At 45.2% G+C, this 19,999-nt stretch overlaps 1 protein-coding gene across 1 annotated transcript in view; it reads right to left on the reverse strand.

The window, feature by feature from the left end:
* Window positions 1-270: 270 nt before the first annotated feature.
* The window catches only part of LAMA1 (laminin subunit alpha 1), a 122,918-nt gene continuing 103,189 nt past the window's right edge, over window positions 271-19,999 (reverse strand). The window contains exons 48-63 of the mRNA XM_043889529.1: window positions 19,545-19,669; window positions 16,942-17,092; window positions 15,938-16,082; window positions 15,006-15,147; window positions 12,813-12,927; window positions 12,425-12,595; window positions 11,026-11,177; window positions 9,895-10,080; window positions 9,150-9,285; window positions 8,090-8,202; window positions 6,650-6,839; window positions 5,951-6,109; window positions 4,943-5,096; window positions 3,274-3,407; window positions 1,492-1,714; window positions 271-617 (exon numbers count right to left, since the gene is read on the reverse strand). Coding sequence (XP_043745464.1) covers window positions 457-617; window positions 1,492-1,714; window positions 3,274-3,407; window positions 4,943-5,096; window positions 5,951-6,109; window positions 6,650-6,839; window positions 8,090-8,202; window positions 9,150-9,285; window positions 9,895-10,080; window positions 11,026-11,177; window positions 12,425-12,595; window positions 12,813-12,927; window positions 15,006-15,147; window positions 15,938-16,082; window positions 16,942-17,092; window positions 19,545-19,669 — 2,457 coding nt within the window. The 3' untranslated portion in view covers window positions 271-456. The remainder of the gene's footprint in view (window positions 618-1,491; window positions 1,715-3,273; window positions 3,408-4,942; window positions 5,097-5,950; window positions 6,110-6,649; window positions 6,840-8,089; window positions 8,203-9,149; window positions 9,286-9,894; window positions 10,081-11,025; window positions 11,178-12,424; window positions 12,596-12,812; window positions 12,928-15,005; window positions 15,148-15,937; window positions 16,083-16,941; window positions 17,093-19,544; window positions 19,670-19,999) is intronic.

A 19,999-nucleotide genomic window follows, 5' to 3' on the forward strand; every position in this document is an offset into this window, starting at 1 on the left:
AGAATATTGGAGTAGGTTGCCATTCCCTTCTTCAGGGGATCTTCCCGACCCAGGGATCGAACTCTTTTCCTGCATTGGCAGGTGGGTTCTTTACCACTGAGCCACAGGGAAAGCCCATGAAAGTATTCATATGCCACTCTAATCTATGATAGTCTATAATGATATTTTTTAAAAGTTCAAAATACAAAACATGAAGTACCATCAGGTGATCAACAGAACATTTCAAAAGGTTCATTAAAAAACTTAAAAGAGTCAGTGGTTTCAATTTACGTTTTAAACTATTTAATAGAGGTATTTGTTGTACACATGGTTTTAGTTAAACATACACAAAAACGTTCTCTCTGGAAACACCGAACCTGAGTTGGAAATGAAATCTGAACTGTAAAGATTTTAGTTCACAAAATAATTCTCCTCAAAATATAAATGATGGTTCCCAACCGAGGAGTTCCCTAAAGTTCAGGACTCAGTCCCAGGACAGGAATGAGGGAAAACTCCTTGCAGGTCAAAAGCTGTGCTGAAGTCGAAGGATTGCACTAGCGGGCCCTTGGTCAGAGTGAGTCTCCGCACACAGCCCCGGAAGGAGGTATGGCTGCTCAGGCAGTTCTGCTTCACATCAGCTGTTAAGAAAAGAAGAGAAAATAAACCTTGTTGTGTTAAATGACGTGAGAAGAGCAGTAGAAACAAAACTAATCGCTTGTAGAAACAAAACTAATCCACATCAAGATTAGAAGAATATTTTTCCATATGAGTAGCTTCAGTGATAGCGTAATTCATAGAAAACTATTAATAAGCAATAATTTTAAGGCATAGTTGTGATTTAAGTCATAAAAGGGATTTTTATCTTATTAACATTTGTACCAATTACTTGGAGAATCTGAAATGCGTAATTTGAACCCAAAGTGATGCAAGAGGGTAAGACACATGCTTGTCCTCTAAAATGATTACTGACCTGTAAAATGATTCCCACTTCCGGGCATCATTTGAGATCTCTGTCAGTAAAGTCACCCAGCTTACTGTACACCATACCCGATGTTCTCAGAGTCTTACCTAATGATCAACTTCCGCGTGCATGCATGCTAAGTGGCCTCAGTCATGCCTGACTCTGTGAGACACCATGGACTGTAGTCTGCCAGGCTCCTCTGTTCATGGGATTCTCCAGGCAAGAATACTGGAGTGGGTTGCTATGCCCTCCTTCAGAGGATCTTCCCTACCCAGGGATTGAACCAGTGTCTCTTACATTAGCAGGTAGGTTTTTTTTTTGTTCTGTTTTTTAACCACTAGTGCCACCTGGGAAGCCCCAATCAAATTATATATGTAGATTATTTTGATTTTTCCAAAAATTCGTAGGTATTTGGAATAGATCTAAAATGGTAAAGGATTTGTCACCCAAACCATGTATCTTTCTTCACCCCTATTCTTTATCCACCTGAATAAGACTTCCCCCAGAGGCAATGCCCCTTGAAAAGTGAGCAGAGTACACATCACACGCACCAGGATAGCCGCCGACATAAATGGGATCGTTGGTGTCAGCGGAGGTGGACTGGGTGTGTGGACTTTCTGCTCGAACCGCGTTCCCGTCGACAATCAGAACCACTCGATGCTTGCTCTTGTTTGCCTGAAGGGTGTGCCATCTCCCATTGCAGAGCCTACTAGGAGCTTTGGGCTCGTACGTGGCTGTTATCCTCCCAGCACCGTTGTTAACGTGAAACAAGAGCTAAACAAATGAGACACAAGCCAATACCTTGGTGAATTTTTCCCTATTCAAGGAACACAGTCCATTCACATAATGTTCTTAGAGTGGATAAAATCAAAGCATTCTGCTAAAAGGGAGGGCTACCTATGAAAATGTTGGCTTAAAGCTCAACATTCAGAAAACAAAGATCATGGCATCCGGTCCCATCACTTCATGGCAAATAGATGGGGAAACAGTGGCAGACTTTATTTTTTTGGGCTCCAAAATCACTGCAGATGGTGACTGCAGCCAGTCATGAAATTAAAAGACGCTTACTCCTTGGAAGGAAAGTTATGATCAACCTAGACAGCGTATTAAAAAGCAGAGACATTACTTTGCCAACAAAGGTCCGTCTAGTCAAGGCTATGGTTTTCCCAGTGGTCATGTATGGATGTGAGAGTTAGACTATAAAGAAAGCTGAGAGCCAAAGAATCGATGCTTTTGAACTGTGGTGTTGGGAAGACTCTTGAGAGTCCCTTGAATTGCAAGGAGATTCAACCAGTCCATCTTAAAGGAAATCAGTCCTGAATATTCACTGGAAGGACTGATGTGGAAGCTGAAATTCCAATACTCTGGCCACCTGATGTGAAGAACTGACTCATTTGAAAAGACTCTGATGCTGGGAAAGATTGAAGGCGGGAGGAGAAGGGGACGACAGAGGATGGATGGTTGGATGGCATCACTGGCTCAATGGACATGAGTTTGAGTAAACTCTGGGAGTTGGTGATGGACAGGGAGGCCCGGCGTGCTGCAGTCCATAGGGTCACAAAGAGTCAGATATGACTGAGCAACTGAACTGAACTGAACCTATGAAAAACAAACAGTGGTTTTGTAAGACAGTGTCCTAAGGATTCTGATGCTAGCCTATTCCCAAGGCTTCGGAAGGGAAAACGGCCACCTCCATGGGAGCAAGCCTGAGCCACAATCTTAGTGATGCATCCTCAAATCAGTGTCATATTTTCAGCATAACAGGAGCCCATGGGTCTACTAAAAAAGTTGGTTCACAGCTGTTGTGATAGCACCTGTGAAGGAACATTTACTAACTCCCTCCTGAAAAACCATGGATGCTCTACTACCCCAGGTAGTACGAAAAATCTGAGACCTGCAGAAGGTGGGAGGGAAACACTCTAAGTATCCTATTGTCAACTTCTTATGCTGTATGTGAAGCTTTGCTATTGTTGTTTAGTCGCTTCAGCCGTGTCTGACTCTTAGTGATCCCCTGGACTGTAGCCCACCAGGCTCCTCTGTCCATGGGATTTCCCAGGCAAGAACAGTGGAGTGGGTTGCTATTTCCTACTCCAGGGGATCTTCCTGACTCAGGGATTGAACCTGTGTCTCCTGCATTGCAGGCAGACTCTTGACCACTGAGCCACCGGGGAAGTCCTTTTTTAGGATTATCTATGTTTAAATATTAACTGAATCTTTTCTCCATTCCATGAAAGTGAATAATTAGAAATTTGAATTTAGATATTTCTACTGCTCTCTCTGACACTGGGATGAGATGTAGGGGGTGGGGGATCCCATCCAGATTAAGTGTCCACCTTTCCATCTATAATCTCCAATCCAATGGCATCCACTTTGGCGCTGCTGATCCCCAGGAGGACACCGTTCTCCGATGAGGTACGGAATTCCAGCGTGATGTTCACGTCGGATCGCACTTTATAGCCTTCTCTGACTGAAACACACAAGGGAGACACCCAGTTAGGGATGGGGCCTGCCCGATGCACAAAGGCGCAGGTTCAGAGAGGCCAGAGGCTGAGCTGGCTGGCTGGCTGTGCTTTTGGGCTCCTGATGAGGGTCAGGAGACCTAGCTCCAGCTCCTTCTCTGGATCCAGCTTCACCCCCACCAGCAAGACGCTTCCACCCCTGAGCCTCGGCTTGTACCTCTGGAGGATGAAGTGACGCTTTTAAAGAAAACACACAGCCAGCTAGGCTAAACCTGATTAGAGCTGAAGCGGGCACATGCTTTTATCCAGAGCCACATAAGTAAAAGTCAGAAGGGATCTGATCCATGTAATTGGGTCATCATCCATCCGAAAAATAGAGCACTTTACTTTCCCAGTATCCACTTACTGGTCTGTCATCATTTGCTGAGTGTGTTGAGTGTGTTAAGTGTGTTAGACTCCACACTATGCATTTTTTTTAAGTGGGGTTTTAATTGAAAGAATTTTTCATTCAGGTGATAAAAAAGCTGGGCTAAGTTAGAGATATTAGCAATAGCAGGCAGTTGTTACCTATGGGGCCCAGGGCTGAAGGAAAAATGGGAGAAGGTGGTGTTACTAGAAGCACAGAGTGCAAGAGAGAAACCTGCTGGCTTTTCCTCTCCTCCCTCCCAAACTCCATCTTCCACCAGAGCCTCCCTGGAAGCCCCAGGCAAAGGAGCCCAGAAATTAGTTCCCTGTGATAGGAAATAGAACAGGGGCCAGGGGAGCAGTGCTTTTACACTGTTTGAGTGTAAACAGGAAGTTAGCCGGCAAGTTGTTGTTGTTTAGTCCCTAAGTCGTGTCAGATTCTTTGCGATTCCATGGACTGTAGCCCGCCAGGCTCCTCTGTACATGGGATTCTCCAGGTAAGAATACTGGTGTGGGTTGCTATGCCCTCCTCCAGGGGATCTTCCCGACCCAGAGATCAAACCCACATCTCCTGCCTGGCAGGCGATTCTTTACCACTGAACCACCAGGTTTAGCTGGCCAATCAAGCATCTGAAGTGGGAGAGCACATAAGTTATATAACAAGGGCTACTTCTAAGCCTTGAGGAATTTCCATCCTAAAGCATTTTAGAGATTTAAATTCCTCTACTTACAACTCATGAATATTTCAACAGTCTAAACAGAGTTAATTTCTTCATCAAAACAGAGTCGCACTTGGCTGGCTGGTCCAGACATTTTATGGTGCTGGTTTTGAATTCAAAGGTCTTTATTAACCTGAACAGTGACAGCTCTTGCCTTATGTAAATCTGGGGCCAGTACAGATGACACCAGGCCACATGTTGCCGTCCGTCTGGAGGGTCACCTCTCCTGGTGAGAGGAGGCCATCTGGGTACCACGACAGGTGAGCAGGTTTTTACACAAGATGCTGAGAATGCAGAATTCGTGGTCTCACTGCAGCTTGTGCAGCGGGTCCTGTCCTATCAGATGATTCCTGGATCCTTATCATCTTAGACTGCAGGGCATCCCAGAGGTTGCCTGTGAGACGGTTGATCGTACATACCGAGGGCTGCGTATCCACTGCCTTCAAAGAAAGTTCCTTCCTGGGCCACGGCAAAGCACCTGGTCACTGCAAACGCAGACACGGGGCTGTCCGTGTCCAGATGCTGGCTGTTCACTGTCACCTCCCCGAGGCAGGCAGGGATGCTGTGGGTGATCTAAGTGAAATGATGCAGGAGTAGGTGATGGTGAGGACATGAGAAGGACAAGCACACACTGGTCCCACACTTCGGCACAACACAGTAAAACACTGTCTTTTGGTTTTAAAAATCCAGTGGCCACGATACGTCCCATGAAGGTCTAACTTAAAGCTACTGTAATATAGTAAAAAGGGTTTTCTATTGAGTAAATATTGTGGAACTCAAGACTGTGGAGTGGGGCTTCCCTGGGGGCTCAGGGGTAGAGAATCCACGTGCCAGTGAAGGAGACACAGGTTCGATCCCCGGTTGGGAAGATTCCACATGCCATGGAGCAGCTAAACCTGTGTGTCACACAACTATTGAGCCAGTGCTCCAGAACTGGGGAGCTGCAACTACTGAAGCCTGTGCTTCCTAGAGCCTGTGCTCCGCAACAAGAGAAGTCACTGCAAGGAGAAGCCCGTGCACTGCAACCAGAGAGTGGCCCCCTCTTGCTCCAACCAGAGAAAAGCCCAGGGGCAGCAACAAAGACCCACCACAGTCAAAAATAAATAATAAATGAAAAACCAGGAGAAAAGAAAAGACTGTGGAGCGTTCTAATCTGCAAATACGAATTTGCTGGACTTTTCCTGAGTTGCACTGGGGCTAAACGCCTGTGGGAAGGGAATTGTTCTTTCACTAACCAGCAGGAAGGCAGGCTGGGCTTCAGGGAGAAGTCCCAACATACAGTCGAGGGATGTGGTTCCAAATGTTTGCATTTTGTGGCCAAACTCCAGGCCCAAACACAGTAATTTAAATACAAACACATTCCTCCGCAAGACAAACAACAACCACAATAAAGGTAAAGATGGGCCTACGGAGAAAACGCTGCTTACGTTTCCAATGTTCCTGGCCCTGTATTCGGAGGGGAGGCCTCCGAGGTACAGCTTTCCTTCCACGTCTAGCGTGGTGGCATCTCCCACCGTGGTCACCACGGGCGATTCCTGGCCGTCGACTGTCATGAAGCCCCTCCTTTTAAAGTACTCTGTCTTGACCTAGAGTGATAGGAAGACATGAGTCATTTCTAAGGAATCAGAGAAAACAACAGCTGTTTGCAGCATCTGTTCACTGCAGGAGTAATAACCCGAATGGAACCCTCAAGGACGGCTCAGGTGTTCACACCTCTGGGGTTGAGAGGAGGCTGAGCCTGGAGCAGGTTAGTACAGGACCTGCTTCAGAGTCCCCGTCACAGCAGCAAGGAGGCCAGGACATGAGGTTGGGCCCATTCACACCACCCGTGGGCTTGGTTTACTTCTCGTCAAACCAAGAATATATCTGGTGAATGAACATTTCATTCATTCTACCAATGTTTGCTGAGGGCCTACCAAGTGTCAGGCACTGAGTGAGCCCTTGGGGGTATTTCAGGAGGCAGAAAAGGTTGTGCCCATCAGAAGCCTACATTCTATGGGGCAGATATCAGACACAGAGCAAGCTGGAAATCAAAGGGGTTGATCCACTACTGTGAAATGGAGTGGACACGAGGGGCCGGTGGAACAGACCTCGGCACGAGTGACCCCACCTTCCCGAGAGCCTACCGTGTGCCACTGGCCATCGCTGAGCAGCGCGGGGTGTGAGACCTTGGTCCTGCCCTTCCCGAGGTCGAAGATGAAGTGGAGGTGGCCTGCATGCAGCTGCAGCGCCGCGTAGTCCACCTGGTTCTGGTGAGCAATGTAGTACACCAGGCCGCTGGGGGCGAACGTGCGGACGCTCAGCTGAACGGAAAGCCTGGAGGGAGGCGAGGGCTCTCAGAAAGGAACACGCTCTCACTGTCACTTTTTAGATTCAGAGAGCCCAGTAAGTGTTTCAGCATCTACATTTAACATCTCAGGTCATGCATCCTTTCATTGACCTATCCATTCATTCACTTGTGGTTAACTGCCTACCTCCGTCTGCCAGGAATTTAGGAGCAGAGGATCAAGCAGTGAACAGAGGAGGGTCCCTTTCCCCCCAAAACTAACACCAGAAATATACCAGAGAGTTAAAACTGGGTCACATGGAGGCCAGTGGGGAAGGGGGCTTAATGAGCTGCAGCAAAAAAGGGTGATGATGGCGAGAAAGTCAGAGGGCTCAGAGGTCTTGATGGGGGTTGAGCAGCTGCTGGAGCGAGAAGTAAGGAGGAAGGAGAGGTGGTTAGCAGGATGCTTAAAGCAGAGATTGTGCAGGTGGGGTGCGTACTTATCAAGTGCTCAGCGGTGTGACCACGGGGAGAAGGCGGCCGGGGAGGAACGAGGGAAAGACCTCTGACAGATCAGAGCCAGAGGACCTCAAAGATCAGGGGCCGGGCAGCTGCCAAGCTCATGGGGACTGAAGGCAGGAGACAAGGGGCAATGACCCCAGATGGAGGCGACAGAGGCGTAGAGCGCTGCAGAGCCGAGGGCGTGGACCGCGGGGCTGAGACCCACAGGAGGGCAGGGAGGTCTGCGGGTCCTGAGGAGCCTGGGCCACGAGCTCTCTGGGATGTGAGCCGGCTTCCCCGGCTGGAGAAGGCTGCCTGCGACAGGCAGGTGTGAAGGGCAGAGGGAACGTGCAGGCTGGCGATCATGTGGCTCCAGGAATTTGGGGTCATGATGACAGAGCTGGGGGGGCCGTTCCCACAGATCAGTGAATGCTTCCTGTAGAATGGGATTCAGAGTCCAGATGACAGCTTCAGGGGACTTGGGATTCCAGAAAGAAGAGGGGTTTAGGTAGCCAGGGCTCTCCACACCCCCAGGGAGGCAGCCACCCGCCATCATCAAGACGGGGTCCAGGCAAACTATCGAACCCGGCTGAACCATGCTGACGCATCTGAGCCGCACAGAAGCTGCGTTCCTCTTTGCCACTCACTGCTGCCGTGTGGTGGCAAGCTGAACACTCCAAAGTGTTTACTTCTCGTGAAACACGAGAAGCTTCTTCCAGAAAAGACCCACTGCTGAAGAATATGCCCTGGACTCTTCTAGCAATGAGACACCTCATGAGGACATTAGAGCATCGCCTACCTCTTTCGGACAGCCAGCTGGTTAAAGGGTAGCACCAAGTGGCTGCCTTCTGCAAGGCCGAACTGGTGGGCATTGGGGACGTATTCTGGGGCCCCGTCCATGGCACACAGTCCCTGTAAGAGGTGCACACGGCTCACTTGTATGATAAAGCCATGACTTTCATGATAAAGCCATGCAAGGCCAGGCCCACCACCCGGGCCCCCGACCACACCCCGCAACACAAACATGTCTTTCCATGAAGGAAACATCTCAGAAGCAATGGTGTCAGAGCACCAGCAACACAAACACCCCAGCACTGCCTTTACCTTCTCGGCTGTTTATTCCACACCCCTTTGTCTCTCTGAGAAGGCAATTAGAGCTTCTGTTTTTTACCTCAATCCCACTCAAATTCACCAAATTCCCATGAATTTTCATCTGGTCCAAGAGGCAAAGGCCTTGCTTATGCCTGCAACCACCCCTCCTCAAAAAAACCCTGCTCTGGGGAGGGCCTCAGGGGTCAGCAGCTGTAGGACCAGCTGGCACACAGGCAGCCCGGGACTGTACGTGCCCACAGGGGACAGGCCAAGGTGGTTCCTCCTCGACAGGAGCAAGGTGTAGCCAGGAGGAGCCGGGCTGGAGGGCAGGTGCCCTGGGTCCAGGCCGAGTAAGGCCATAGGCTCAGTTTCCCAGGTCGGTGGATGGAGGCTACCAACACCACCACCCTGAACTCAGAGACAGGCCTTGCTCTGTACAACTGAGCCATCTGCATCACCACGGCATGAGCTCTCAACCAAGGAAGCAGAGAAATCATCAAACGGAAAGGAAAGTGAAAGCTAACAAGGGCTTCCCTGGTGGCTCAGACGGTAAAGAATCTGCCTGCAATTCAGGAGACACACGTTCGATCCTTGGGCAGGGAAGATCCCTTGGAGAAAGAAATTGCAACCCACCCACTCCAGTATTCTTGCCTGGAGAATCCCATGGACAGAGGAGCCTGGCGGGCTACAGTCCATGGGGTCACAAAGAGTCAGACACGACTGAGTGACTAACACTAAACTGCATAATTAAAGAAGGGCCTTCTCACTGGACTTGGTAAAGGCTGGGGTTCTGGCGGGAGTTCTCCATCCTCTCGGTAGACAGCTAGTTTCGGCCTCTCTGAGAGTGAGCAGGAGTCCAGGTCTGCGTGTTCATAGTCAGTGGCACTCGTGAAATCCAGAAGTCTAGATACAAACAAAGCATTTAAGAGTCAATGATGATAATACAACCCAACACATGCACCAAGGTCATATGATTACTGAACACTTAAAACTCATTAAAAAATACTAATACTCGTAAGAGTAACGAACAACCGTCTCCCACAATGACTAGAAGTCCATACGCATGCTCAGTCTCTTCAGTCGTGTCAGACTCTGCGACCCCCTGGACTGTAGCCCACCAGGCTCCTCTGTCCATGGAATTCTGCAGGCAAGGATACTGGACTGGGTGGCCATGACCTCCTTTAAGGGATCTTCCTGACCCAGGGAGAACCCACATCTCTTAAGTCTTCTGCATTGGCAGGAAGGTTCTTTACCACTAGCACCACCCGTGAAACTAATGTCGAGTGGTTCTTTTCTTTCTCATGCATGATAACCAGACTGTCCATCATTCTAGTTCAATAAAGTCCATCTGGGGGGATTTTCATGATAAAACATGGGATCCACTTATTATTTGGGAACTTGCAGAATTTGAGGCCAGCTCCAATGGCAAAATTAGATTGTAGATTAGTGTCGGTACTGGGCATTGAAAAATCAGGATGGGCACAGTCAGGCTGAGAGTACAGTCATACTTACTCCATGTTAAAGACCAGGTTTCGGATACAGCCATGGAACGAGCTTCTCATCTTGAGCATGGGTGTCCCCTCACCCTCTGGAATGCCCCCAACATACAGGCTGGACACATTTATGGTCCTGCTTTCTGCTGACGGGCCCAACTTCATTTCCACAGGAGTTGTCTCATCCACTTGAACGGTGACAACTCTAAAGAGTCAAAGGAGAAAATAAAGGTTTTTAAATACAGTGAAACATCACTGTCCATTTTATTTCAGCAAGTTTTTACTAATAAAAGTTTTCCCTGAAAGAAAATTTTTAACATGAAATTTAACATGTGTGAATAAAAAAAAAAGCAACTCTTGAACATGAAAAGAGACAGTTGAACATCTTCCCAAAATGAACGTAATATGATTAAACATTATTCAGTTCGAGTGCTTTTTGGAGAGTATCCTTTACTTCTTTATCTGTGACAAAATGTCCAGTGTGTTTTTAAAACATTTGGTCCATAGTTTTTGAGGGAGATTAATACAGAAATGTTACTCTAACACTATTTACTACTATTTACATTTTACTATTTGCATTGTTGCTATTTACTATTATACCATTCACTATTAAAATTTGCTTCCTGGGTGGCTCAGTGGTAAAAAATCCGCCTGCCATACAGGAGACACAGGTTCAAGCCCTGGGTCAAGAAGATCCCCTGAAGAAGGAAATGGCAACCCACTCCAATATTCTTGCCTGGAAAATCCCAGGGAGAGAGGAGCCTCACAGGCTACAGACTGTGGATTCAGTTGCAAAGAGTCAGACACAACTGAGCACACTACAGTTATTTACTATTTTCCCACTGACTATTAGAACTTACTAACAATGTATTGGTATTTGACACAGGATTTTTCCAACTAAAGACAATTTATGCTGGGCCCCACGAAAGAGCAGGGTTAAGGTTGTTCAATTATGAAAAATCTGCAAATGTCTTATCACAGAGCAGATGAAATTGATTTCCAAGGAGGTCTTCCAGCAAGCTTCTAGAATTATTTTGGAATGCTAAAAACTGAATGCTCATGACATCATACTAATTATCCCAATCTTTTCACTGCAAAGAGCCCCATACAGGCACCCTACTGGGGAACCTTCATAAGGTCAGGCAAATACCTTCCACTCCTTATCAGAGAGATGGAATGCTCTTGACCATCACCATAGGTGCCCGTGGGAGCATGCAGAAGAGCTCTTCTCAGGCTGGTTCCGTCCCCAGGGTTAACATGCACTTCAATATGGCCTTCAATTAGCATGATGGACCAGAAGGGCTAGGAAGGTGACATAGAGAATTCCCATAGAAAAGACATTACTATAGGATTTAAAGAATTATCATCTGATGAAAGCAATGCAGCTGTATTAGTGCCAAGGAAGCAGCTCCTTAAAAATATCACATGTGACACAACTGATTTCTACTTCGTATGCTGCTTTCTAATCTCTGCTCACATAGTTGACTTTCTGCATTAGGCTGTTATCACTAACCACATCAAAGATTTCCACTTCTACACTGTCTTCACACTTACTTACTGCTACGTTATGTACTAACAAACAGTCATGTCGTAAGTCACTGATCTATGTCTCTCTTTCCCCAGGTTTACTGAGATATGATTGACATATACCATTGTATTAGCCTTAGGTATACAACACAACCACTGGATATTTGAATATATTACAAAATGATCACCACAATAAACTTAGTTAACATCAATCACCTCATATAGTTGCAAAATCTTTTTCTTATGGCGAGAGCCTTTAAGATCCACTCTCTTAGCAACTTTCAAACGCAATATGTCACTATAGTCACTGTGCTCTATATCACCCCCGATCTTATCTTACAGCTGAATGTTTGTGCCTTTTGACCCTCTCCACCCAATTCCCTCCTGTCCTTACAAACTCTGGTGACCACCAACATGTTCTGTTTCTATGAGTTTTTTTTTTTTAAGTTTCCCCATAAAAATGAGATCATACAGTACTCGTCTTTCTCCATTTAACTTATTTCACTTAACATAATGTCCTCGAGGTTCATACGTGTTCATACATAGGATTTCCTCCTATTTTCTGGCTGAATAATATTTCACTGAATAAACACACACACAGACACTATCCATAAAATATCTTGCACAGTAGACAGCCATACTCTAAATTGTAGCTTTGTGACTTCTATTTCATTAATACAATACATTAGCATTCTCTGAGTCTCTTTAAGTTACATAATATATAAAGTTTGAGGAGAGGAAAGGGTAAATATCACCTATGCTATTAGGAACCGAGGTAGACCTAAGTATCTTTTTCCTCAGTGGCTGGACGAGGAAGATGGACTTTGCAACACAAAGACACCACTGATTCATGAAGGAAACCACATTCAGCAATGAACACGTTTCCTTAGTAAATATGCACCCCCATAAACAACCAGGCACACAGCTAGAATACACCTTAGGACTAAGTCATCTTCCACCCAGTGTTTCCTGAAGTCACTTCTTCCCAGAGCTCCTGGCTTGAGAGCCTCTGGGTCACTTACCCCATGGGCCTGCCGATCACCTGGCTTCTCACCGCCCTGGCTCAGGGCAGCCAGGATGATGCCACTGCTGTTCCTGGTAGCAAATGTTGCCAACAACTCCGCATCTGGTGACAGAGACTTGGGTGGCAATTCAATGTAGCCACCTCTCAAGAAGCTGACGCTTCGGACAGGCTGGTCAGAGAGGAGAGAAGGCCCATCAGGTCCACTGTGTGTGGAACCTCCCCCTACAAACACCACCCAGAGACTGCCATTTTCCCCACCACCTCTTTTTCGTTCAACCCCCTGGTTTAGATTCTGTTGCCTTAGGATGTTAGTAAATCAGTGGGCATTTGATTTACTCGTCCTAATATTATTACACTGGTTCCAATATTCATAAAATGCTCCCCACCTCCAATACACAGCCTTTCCTCACGCCATAGGAATTTCTGAGTAAATCAAAGGTCGATCTGGATATTTCCAAGTTTTTGATGCAGCCCACGTAGCTTTTGCTGGAGACACCTTTCCTGTAGGGAAGGACAGGAGAGCAGCAGCAACAAAGTTTGGATCTTATAACTCCAGGTTTGAAAGAAGAAATAAAAACAAGGAAGATCTCCTTCCAGGTGTCATTCTCAGAAATGTCTAGGTCTCCCTCTAAAAAGGCTACTGACCATGAGACAGTAAGAATTCAGGTCAAACATGTGCTTGCCTTAGGACTAAAGAAAAGGATCAAATTTAATGAGCACAACTACCTAGATGGCCATAAAGAAGGCTGGGTGCAGAAGAATTGAAGCTTTCAAACTGTGGTGCTGGAGAAGACTCTAGAGAGTCCCTAGGACTGCAAGGAGATCAAACCTGAATATTCATTGGAAAGACATGCTGAAGCTGAAGCTTCAATACTTTGGTCACCTGATGCAAAGAGCTGACTCACTGGAAAAGACCCTGATGCTGGGAAAGACTGAGGGCAAGAGAAGGAGGTGACAGAGGATGAGATGGTTGGATGACATCACTGTCTCAGTGGACATGAGTTTGAGCAGACTCCAGGAGATAATGAAGGACAGGGAAGCCTGGAGGGCTGCAGTTCATGGGGTCATAAAGAGTCGGTCACAACTGAGCAACAACCACCTAAATGGCTACCTAGACAAAATCCTGCTTAATGTTTTTAAGGGAAACTGTTACAGTCATTACCATTTGGGCATACGCACCAAAACAGAGGCCAGTTATAAGAAAAGACAGTGTATTGTCATAAGGAAATTACGGCACACAGTTTACAGTTCAGTCTCTGGGAGCTTGGCTACCTTGACTGCTGGCCGTGTATGCATTCTTTTTTTTAATGGTGTGAAAGAAATGTCTCGCTTAATTTGTTCCCAGTTCAAAATTACAAAACTGAGAACAGCAAACTGCAGAAAGTTTATGTGAATTATTAAAGTCGCAAAGCTAAACAAGAATAAGAATCAGTGCACCTCTCCTCTGCTATCTTCAATACAACTTGCTGATGCTGGTCTTTCAGCTTTCACATACATTATTCACTCTAATCACATAAAAGGGAAATCCAGATAAGTCTGCAGAAAGCACAATCTTTTTTTTTTTTTGGTCTCCAAAGAGATTTTTCTAGTAGAAAATCTGGACAGGAGAATGACGTGTGATGGAAAGTGAGGTCTCCAAATATTGCACAGTTACCATTTTTAGATGTTCCACAGGCAGTAAGTAGAACATCATAAATTTTACTACAAAAGACTTTTTTTACTTCTCAAGTATATGGCATACTGGAAAATAAATCCTGAATATTCACTGGAAGGATTGATGCTGAAGCTGAAGCTCCAATACTTGGGCCACTTGATGTGAAGAGCTGACTCATTGGAAAATACCCTGATGCTGGGAAAGATTGAGGGCAACAGGAGAAGAGGGCGGCAGGAGATGGTTAAATAGCATCACCGATTCAATGGACATGAATTTGAGCAAAATCCAGGAGATAGTGAAGGACAGAGAGGCCTGGCATGCTGCAGTCCACAAGGTCGCAAAGAGCTGTCGGAGACTCAACAAAAACAAATATGGCATACTAATCAAAACAGAGTGCTATGGGCTCAATTATGTTCTCCACCTCCTCTCAAAAAAGATTTTGACTTTCTAACGTTCTACTTTGACGTAGTATTCATAAGGTACTGAATGTAATCATACTTGGAAATAGGTCTTTGTGGTTGTAATCAAGCTAGGATGAGGTCATTAGGATAGGTTCTAATCCAGTGTCGTTATAAAAAGGGGAAACTTGGTCACAGAGAGACACAGAGTGAAGACAATGTGTCCACACAGATGAAGAATGCCATCTACAAGCTGAGGAATGCCTGAAGCTACCAGAAGCCCAGAGACAGCATGGAACAGATTCTTTCTCATGATCCTCAGAAGGAAGCAGCTCTGTGGACACCTGATTTCACAGGTGATTCACACCTGAATCACAGCCTCCAGAACTGTAAGAGATGTATAATGTATAATTTCTTATACATTTTTAAATTATTTCTGTTGTTTAAGCTGCCCAGTTTGTGGGATTTTGTTATGGAAGCTAAAATAGTAATTAGGGACACGACAATTCTGCAGTGTGGTATCATACCTTACAGCCCTAGACCTCGGTAATCCACCCACATAAATTGGATCCTTATCCAGACGATTGAGGTCAGAAGATGCTCCTGGAGTCTCCCCTTGCTTGGTTTCTTTGTAGGTGGTGTTATAAGCATCGATAACTGCTAGGAGCCCTAAAGGAGATCAAGGGAACAGATAAAGTCATTTTCTGCAGTAAAACAAAACACAGACATCTCATGAAGTTCATTAACAAAGACATATTCTTTTCCATCCTGCAAATTTGATCAAGGAATGTTCTTGACTGTTAAAGGGCAAATGAAAACCCTCTTTACAAAAGCCAATAAATCCAGAATGCACGTGCTAAATGGCACCAGAATTTGTAAAAGAAAATGGAATCAATTTGACCCTTGATTCCAATTTAGCCTTTAATGTTAAATAATGCATTTACAAAAGTGAAAGTCGCTCATTCGCGTCCGACTCTTTGCAACCCCATGGACTATACAGTCCATGGAATTCTCCAGGCCAGAATACTGGAGTGGATAGCCTTTCCCATCTCCAGGGGATCTTCCCAACCCAGGGATCGAATCCAGGTCTCCTGCATTGCAGGGCGATTCTTTTTCAGCCACCAGGGAAGCCCTGGAGAATATTGGAGTGAGTAGCATATCCCTTCTCCAGGGGATCTTCCCGAACCAGGAACCGAACCAGGGTCTCCTGCATTGCAGGGGAATTCTTTACCAACCGAGCTACCAGGGAAGCCCAATGCATTTGGGAAACCACAGACAAATAGACTATTCTTTCACCATGCTGTGAATCCTGATGCTCAGAATTCCAAAGAAAACAACGGCTTTCGAATAGAATGTCATTCAAGAAGACTCAGAAAGCTAAAGAAAAAACAAAGACTGCTAACTTTGGAAAGATTTCCATTCCTACCAGGGCATTTTGTCCGTCTGTCCTCACACTTACCTTGCTTTTTATTTCGCTGGAAGGCAATTTTGTACCACGTTCCATTATTATAGCGTCGGTCGGTAATCAGAGCAAGAGGCCCAGAACCCAGGTCAACTGTCACCCTGACTCTGCCATCGACCAGGTCAATGGATAAAAAGTCTTTCTGTAAAAAAAAAAAGAGAAAACACTTACCCATGGTTACATTATTATCAGAGTATTTCCTTCCTCTCCAAGTCAGGGAGGGTGGAAACCTCCCACAGTCAAACTGAGAGAACAGGATCTGGCCTAATGGTTGGACATTAAAAGGATCCACAAGGTTTTCTAGACTAATATACAGACATATGTGAGACAAACTCATGAACGTCAAAGTCCACAACACAGTAAGAGAAGTGGACTCTCTGCATCTTTTTCACTTAGACTGACAAATGAGCCAGTCCTAAAAATACAACCACAAAACAGAAAGATCACCAGCACTGAAGATAAAAATAAGAACATGAACTCCTCTGATGGAATTCAAATAAGGTTAGGAAGTCACAGTGAATAAGACAAGACCTCTTATTTAGGCTCAAAATCTAATAATAAATGTTTAAGTGACATTTATAATGCGGGGGGGCTTCCCAGGTGGCTCAGTGGGCAGAGTCCACAGGCAGTATAGGAGACTCAGGTTGGGTCCACGGGTTGGGAAGATTCCCCTGGAGGAGGGCATGGCAACCCGCTCCAGTACTCTTGCCTGGAGAATCCCACGGACACAAGAGCCTGGTGGGCTACAGTCTGTAGGGTCACAAAGAGTTGGACATGGCTAAATGCACATAATAATGGGAAGCTATTTTCTATTTGGCATGCTTTTTCAAATGTTCGCCAGTGAGTTTGTACTGATAAATATTTAAAATGGGAAACTAGTATGGCAAACATGTGTATATATTATCCTTGTATGTGCTCATAAAACAATCATTTAATAAATATCCTCAGAGCAATCCAACTGTATATACACAGCAGGGCATAGTGCCCTTAAAAACTCTTACGGTGCCATTTGAAGCCAGGTAGAGAAGCAGCCCGTTAGGTGAATAGGTACTAAAAAGCATAATTATCTGAGTCACAGTAGCCCGGAGAGTCTTCTCCACGACAGAATACCCACTCCCAGCAAAATGGAAAGAGGCATCTTCATCCTGGGGGCTGCACAGAGAGAGGGTGAAATATAACCTATTCTTAGGAAGGTAGTTCACGAGGACACATGACACTCATAAGGTTTTCCTCACAAAACTGTCATAGGCCATTTATTTTCATAATTTGATAGCAAGTGTTAAGTCATAGTAACTTAAAATATGCCCCCCATGAGATTATGCGAGACAAGCACCCAGTTGCTTTATAAAGAGAGTTAATGTAGACAGTGTTCACTGTAGTAAAAAGAAATTCTCTCAAAGGATAGATTGCTGCTATAAATAGTTCTACTTAGCAACTAGATTTTCGTTTGCTCTAATTTCCTTTAATATGACTTTGATGTCCTTTAATATCTCATTTCCTTTAATTTCAGCGCTTTTGGAATCAATTTTATATTGGCATTTATTACTTGGTGCTGGTTTTAACTAAATGCATCAGTTAAACTGGACTAATAATGGAAAACAAATCCATACCAATGTTCCAGAAGGATCAGCTTACAAAAATATCATTGACTGAACAGAGTCTCAAAAATCTGCAAGATGAGCTTACAACTCAGTCACACATTGTGGATTCCAGCATATCTTAGATAAGTGTTTTCTAGTTTTCCCCACACCTCAAAAAGCTGATTTGATTTACTCTTCAAATACAAAGTACTTGGAACATGTCATTATTATGTTCAAAAGGTACTTTTCTGGAATGTCATAGGGCTTGAGAGTGAAATTTAGATTAGAGTGTCTGGGCGGGGGGTATGAATTTGCACTTTCTCGTGGTAAAGCGGTAATAACCAAACTTTGTGTCACAATTCCAAGCAGAGACAGAAGACCCAGCAATGACAGTGTTTCCATTAACAAAGTAAAATGTAGCGGTACTCTGTAAAACCCCAGGTTTCAAATTTATAGCTTTCTATAGTCCCATTCTTTCTGAAAATTTCTGTCTTGAGATCTCCCATAAATACATATAAGAAATGCACTGCACATAAATCAACTATGGTCCAATTCTCAGTCACCTCCTAGAAGCAAGTCCCATTGCTTTACCTTCGGACGACTGGATTCCTGTAGTGAAGGACACAGATTCTAGAAGCAGATTGCTGGGGTTCAAATTTCAGCTCCCCAACATACTAGCTGTGTGACCTCAGAAAAGTTACCTAACCCCTCTGTGTCTCATTCCCTCCATCTGTAAAACAGGGATCATGAGCGAACCTCTCTGGAAGGGTGACACATGATTTAATATGTGTAAAGAAACAGAAGCCTGCCCTATCAAAGGTCAGCTAAGCAGCCAATGCTCTACTGCACCAGCTACTCAGAACTCATGCAGGAATGAAGGCCTGCTGATTAAAGATTCCCCCTCCCATATTTAGATGTGAACTGTTAAAATCAATAATTTTATATTATCCTTTAAGGATCTAAGAGGTTTTTCATAATTATAAAGGTATGCTGACACCACACTAAAGGAGTACAAATATATTCAAAGGGGAATTAAAAAAACAAACAAACAAAAAAACCCCAGTTAGCTTCCTTGGTAATATAAGCCAAAGTTAAAGGTACATGACCACATTGAGAAAAAACTTTTTTTTAAATCTAAAGGGCATCACTGGACCGTATTAATGATTTAATAGTGGAAAATTACACACAAAGGTGAAAAGCACGATGAATTCTAATTACTGGTCTGCTCAAATGGGTTCAGTTACTAGAAGCAGCTTACTAACTCACTGAGCTAAAGTTTTTGTCTAGGTAGGGACACTTATCTAAAATGAAAACAGTTTAATCCATTGACAAATGCAGACGTAAAGCACCAGTTTGTGTCTGTATCAGCACTTACAAAGTGTGCTCTATGGAACATTAAGAAAACTCATTTTTAGCAAGAGTTCAGGGTGGCTCTGGAGAAGGCAATGGCACCCCACTCCAGTACTCTTGCCTGGAAAATCCCATGGACAGAGGAGCCTGGTGGGCTGCAGTCCATGGGGTCGCTAAGAGTTGGACACGACTGAGCAACTTCACTTTCACTTTTCACTTTCATGCACTGGAGAAGGAAATGGCAACCCACTCCAGTATTCTTGCCTGGAGAATCCCAGGGATGGGGGAGCCTGGTGGCCTGCCATCTATGGGGTCGCACAGAGTCGGACACGACTGAAGTGACTTAGCAGCAGCAGCAGCAGGATGGCTCAGTGGTAAAGAATCTGCCTGCCAGTGCAGGAGACACAGGAGACTCAAGTTCAATCCCCAGGTTGGGAAGATCCCCTGGAGGAGGGAATGGCAACCCACTCTAGTATTCTTGCCCGGAGAATCCCATGGACAGAGGAGCCTGGAGGGCTATAGTCCATGGGGTCTCAAAGAGAAGGACACGGCTGAGCGACTAAGCACGCATGCAGGGTCAAATGCATTTGAGAAATGCTACAACTCGAGCCTTTTCCCTGGACCAGGTCCCTGTACATATTAGCATCTGAAGTGTCACCTGTGGGACGAGTTACCTTCCGAAGCAGCCGTGGCACTCCCCCTCCCTCTCAATATAGTTCCACAGGCCGATCGACTGTCCATTCAGGAAGGCCTCACCCATGCAGCCTTTAAAGTGAGTAACCTTCACAGCAGGAGACTTCTAGTGTAAACAAACCACAAACAATGAGTGAAAAGAAATACATTCTTTAAGTGTCCAAAGCTCCTCCTTGGGAGCTCAAATTTCACAGATCCAAATTTTGAGAAAACAACATCCAGGAAAATGGCCAGTTTGTAATCACTGGACTTCCTTCCAATCATGAATTGGGATCCTAGAATGACTGACAGACAGCAGGACGAGAATTCAGAGGTCACATCAGTTACTAAGGTCGCTGGAGAGAAGGCCCTTTACCAGATGAGAAAAGACCCAGAGGATGTGGTCAGTGATGACGCCTCACTCTCATTTCAGAACACTGAACCAGGTCCAGGTAAC

This window comes from Cervus elaphus, chromosome 27, assembly GCF_910594005.1.
Source record: "Cervus elaphus chromosome 27, mCerEla1.1, whole genome shotgun sequence".
Lineage (NCBI taxonomy): Eukaryota > Metazoa > Chordata > Mammalia > Artiodactyla > Cervidae > Cervus > Cervus elaphus.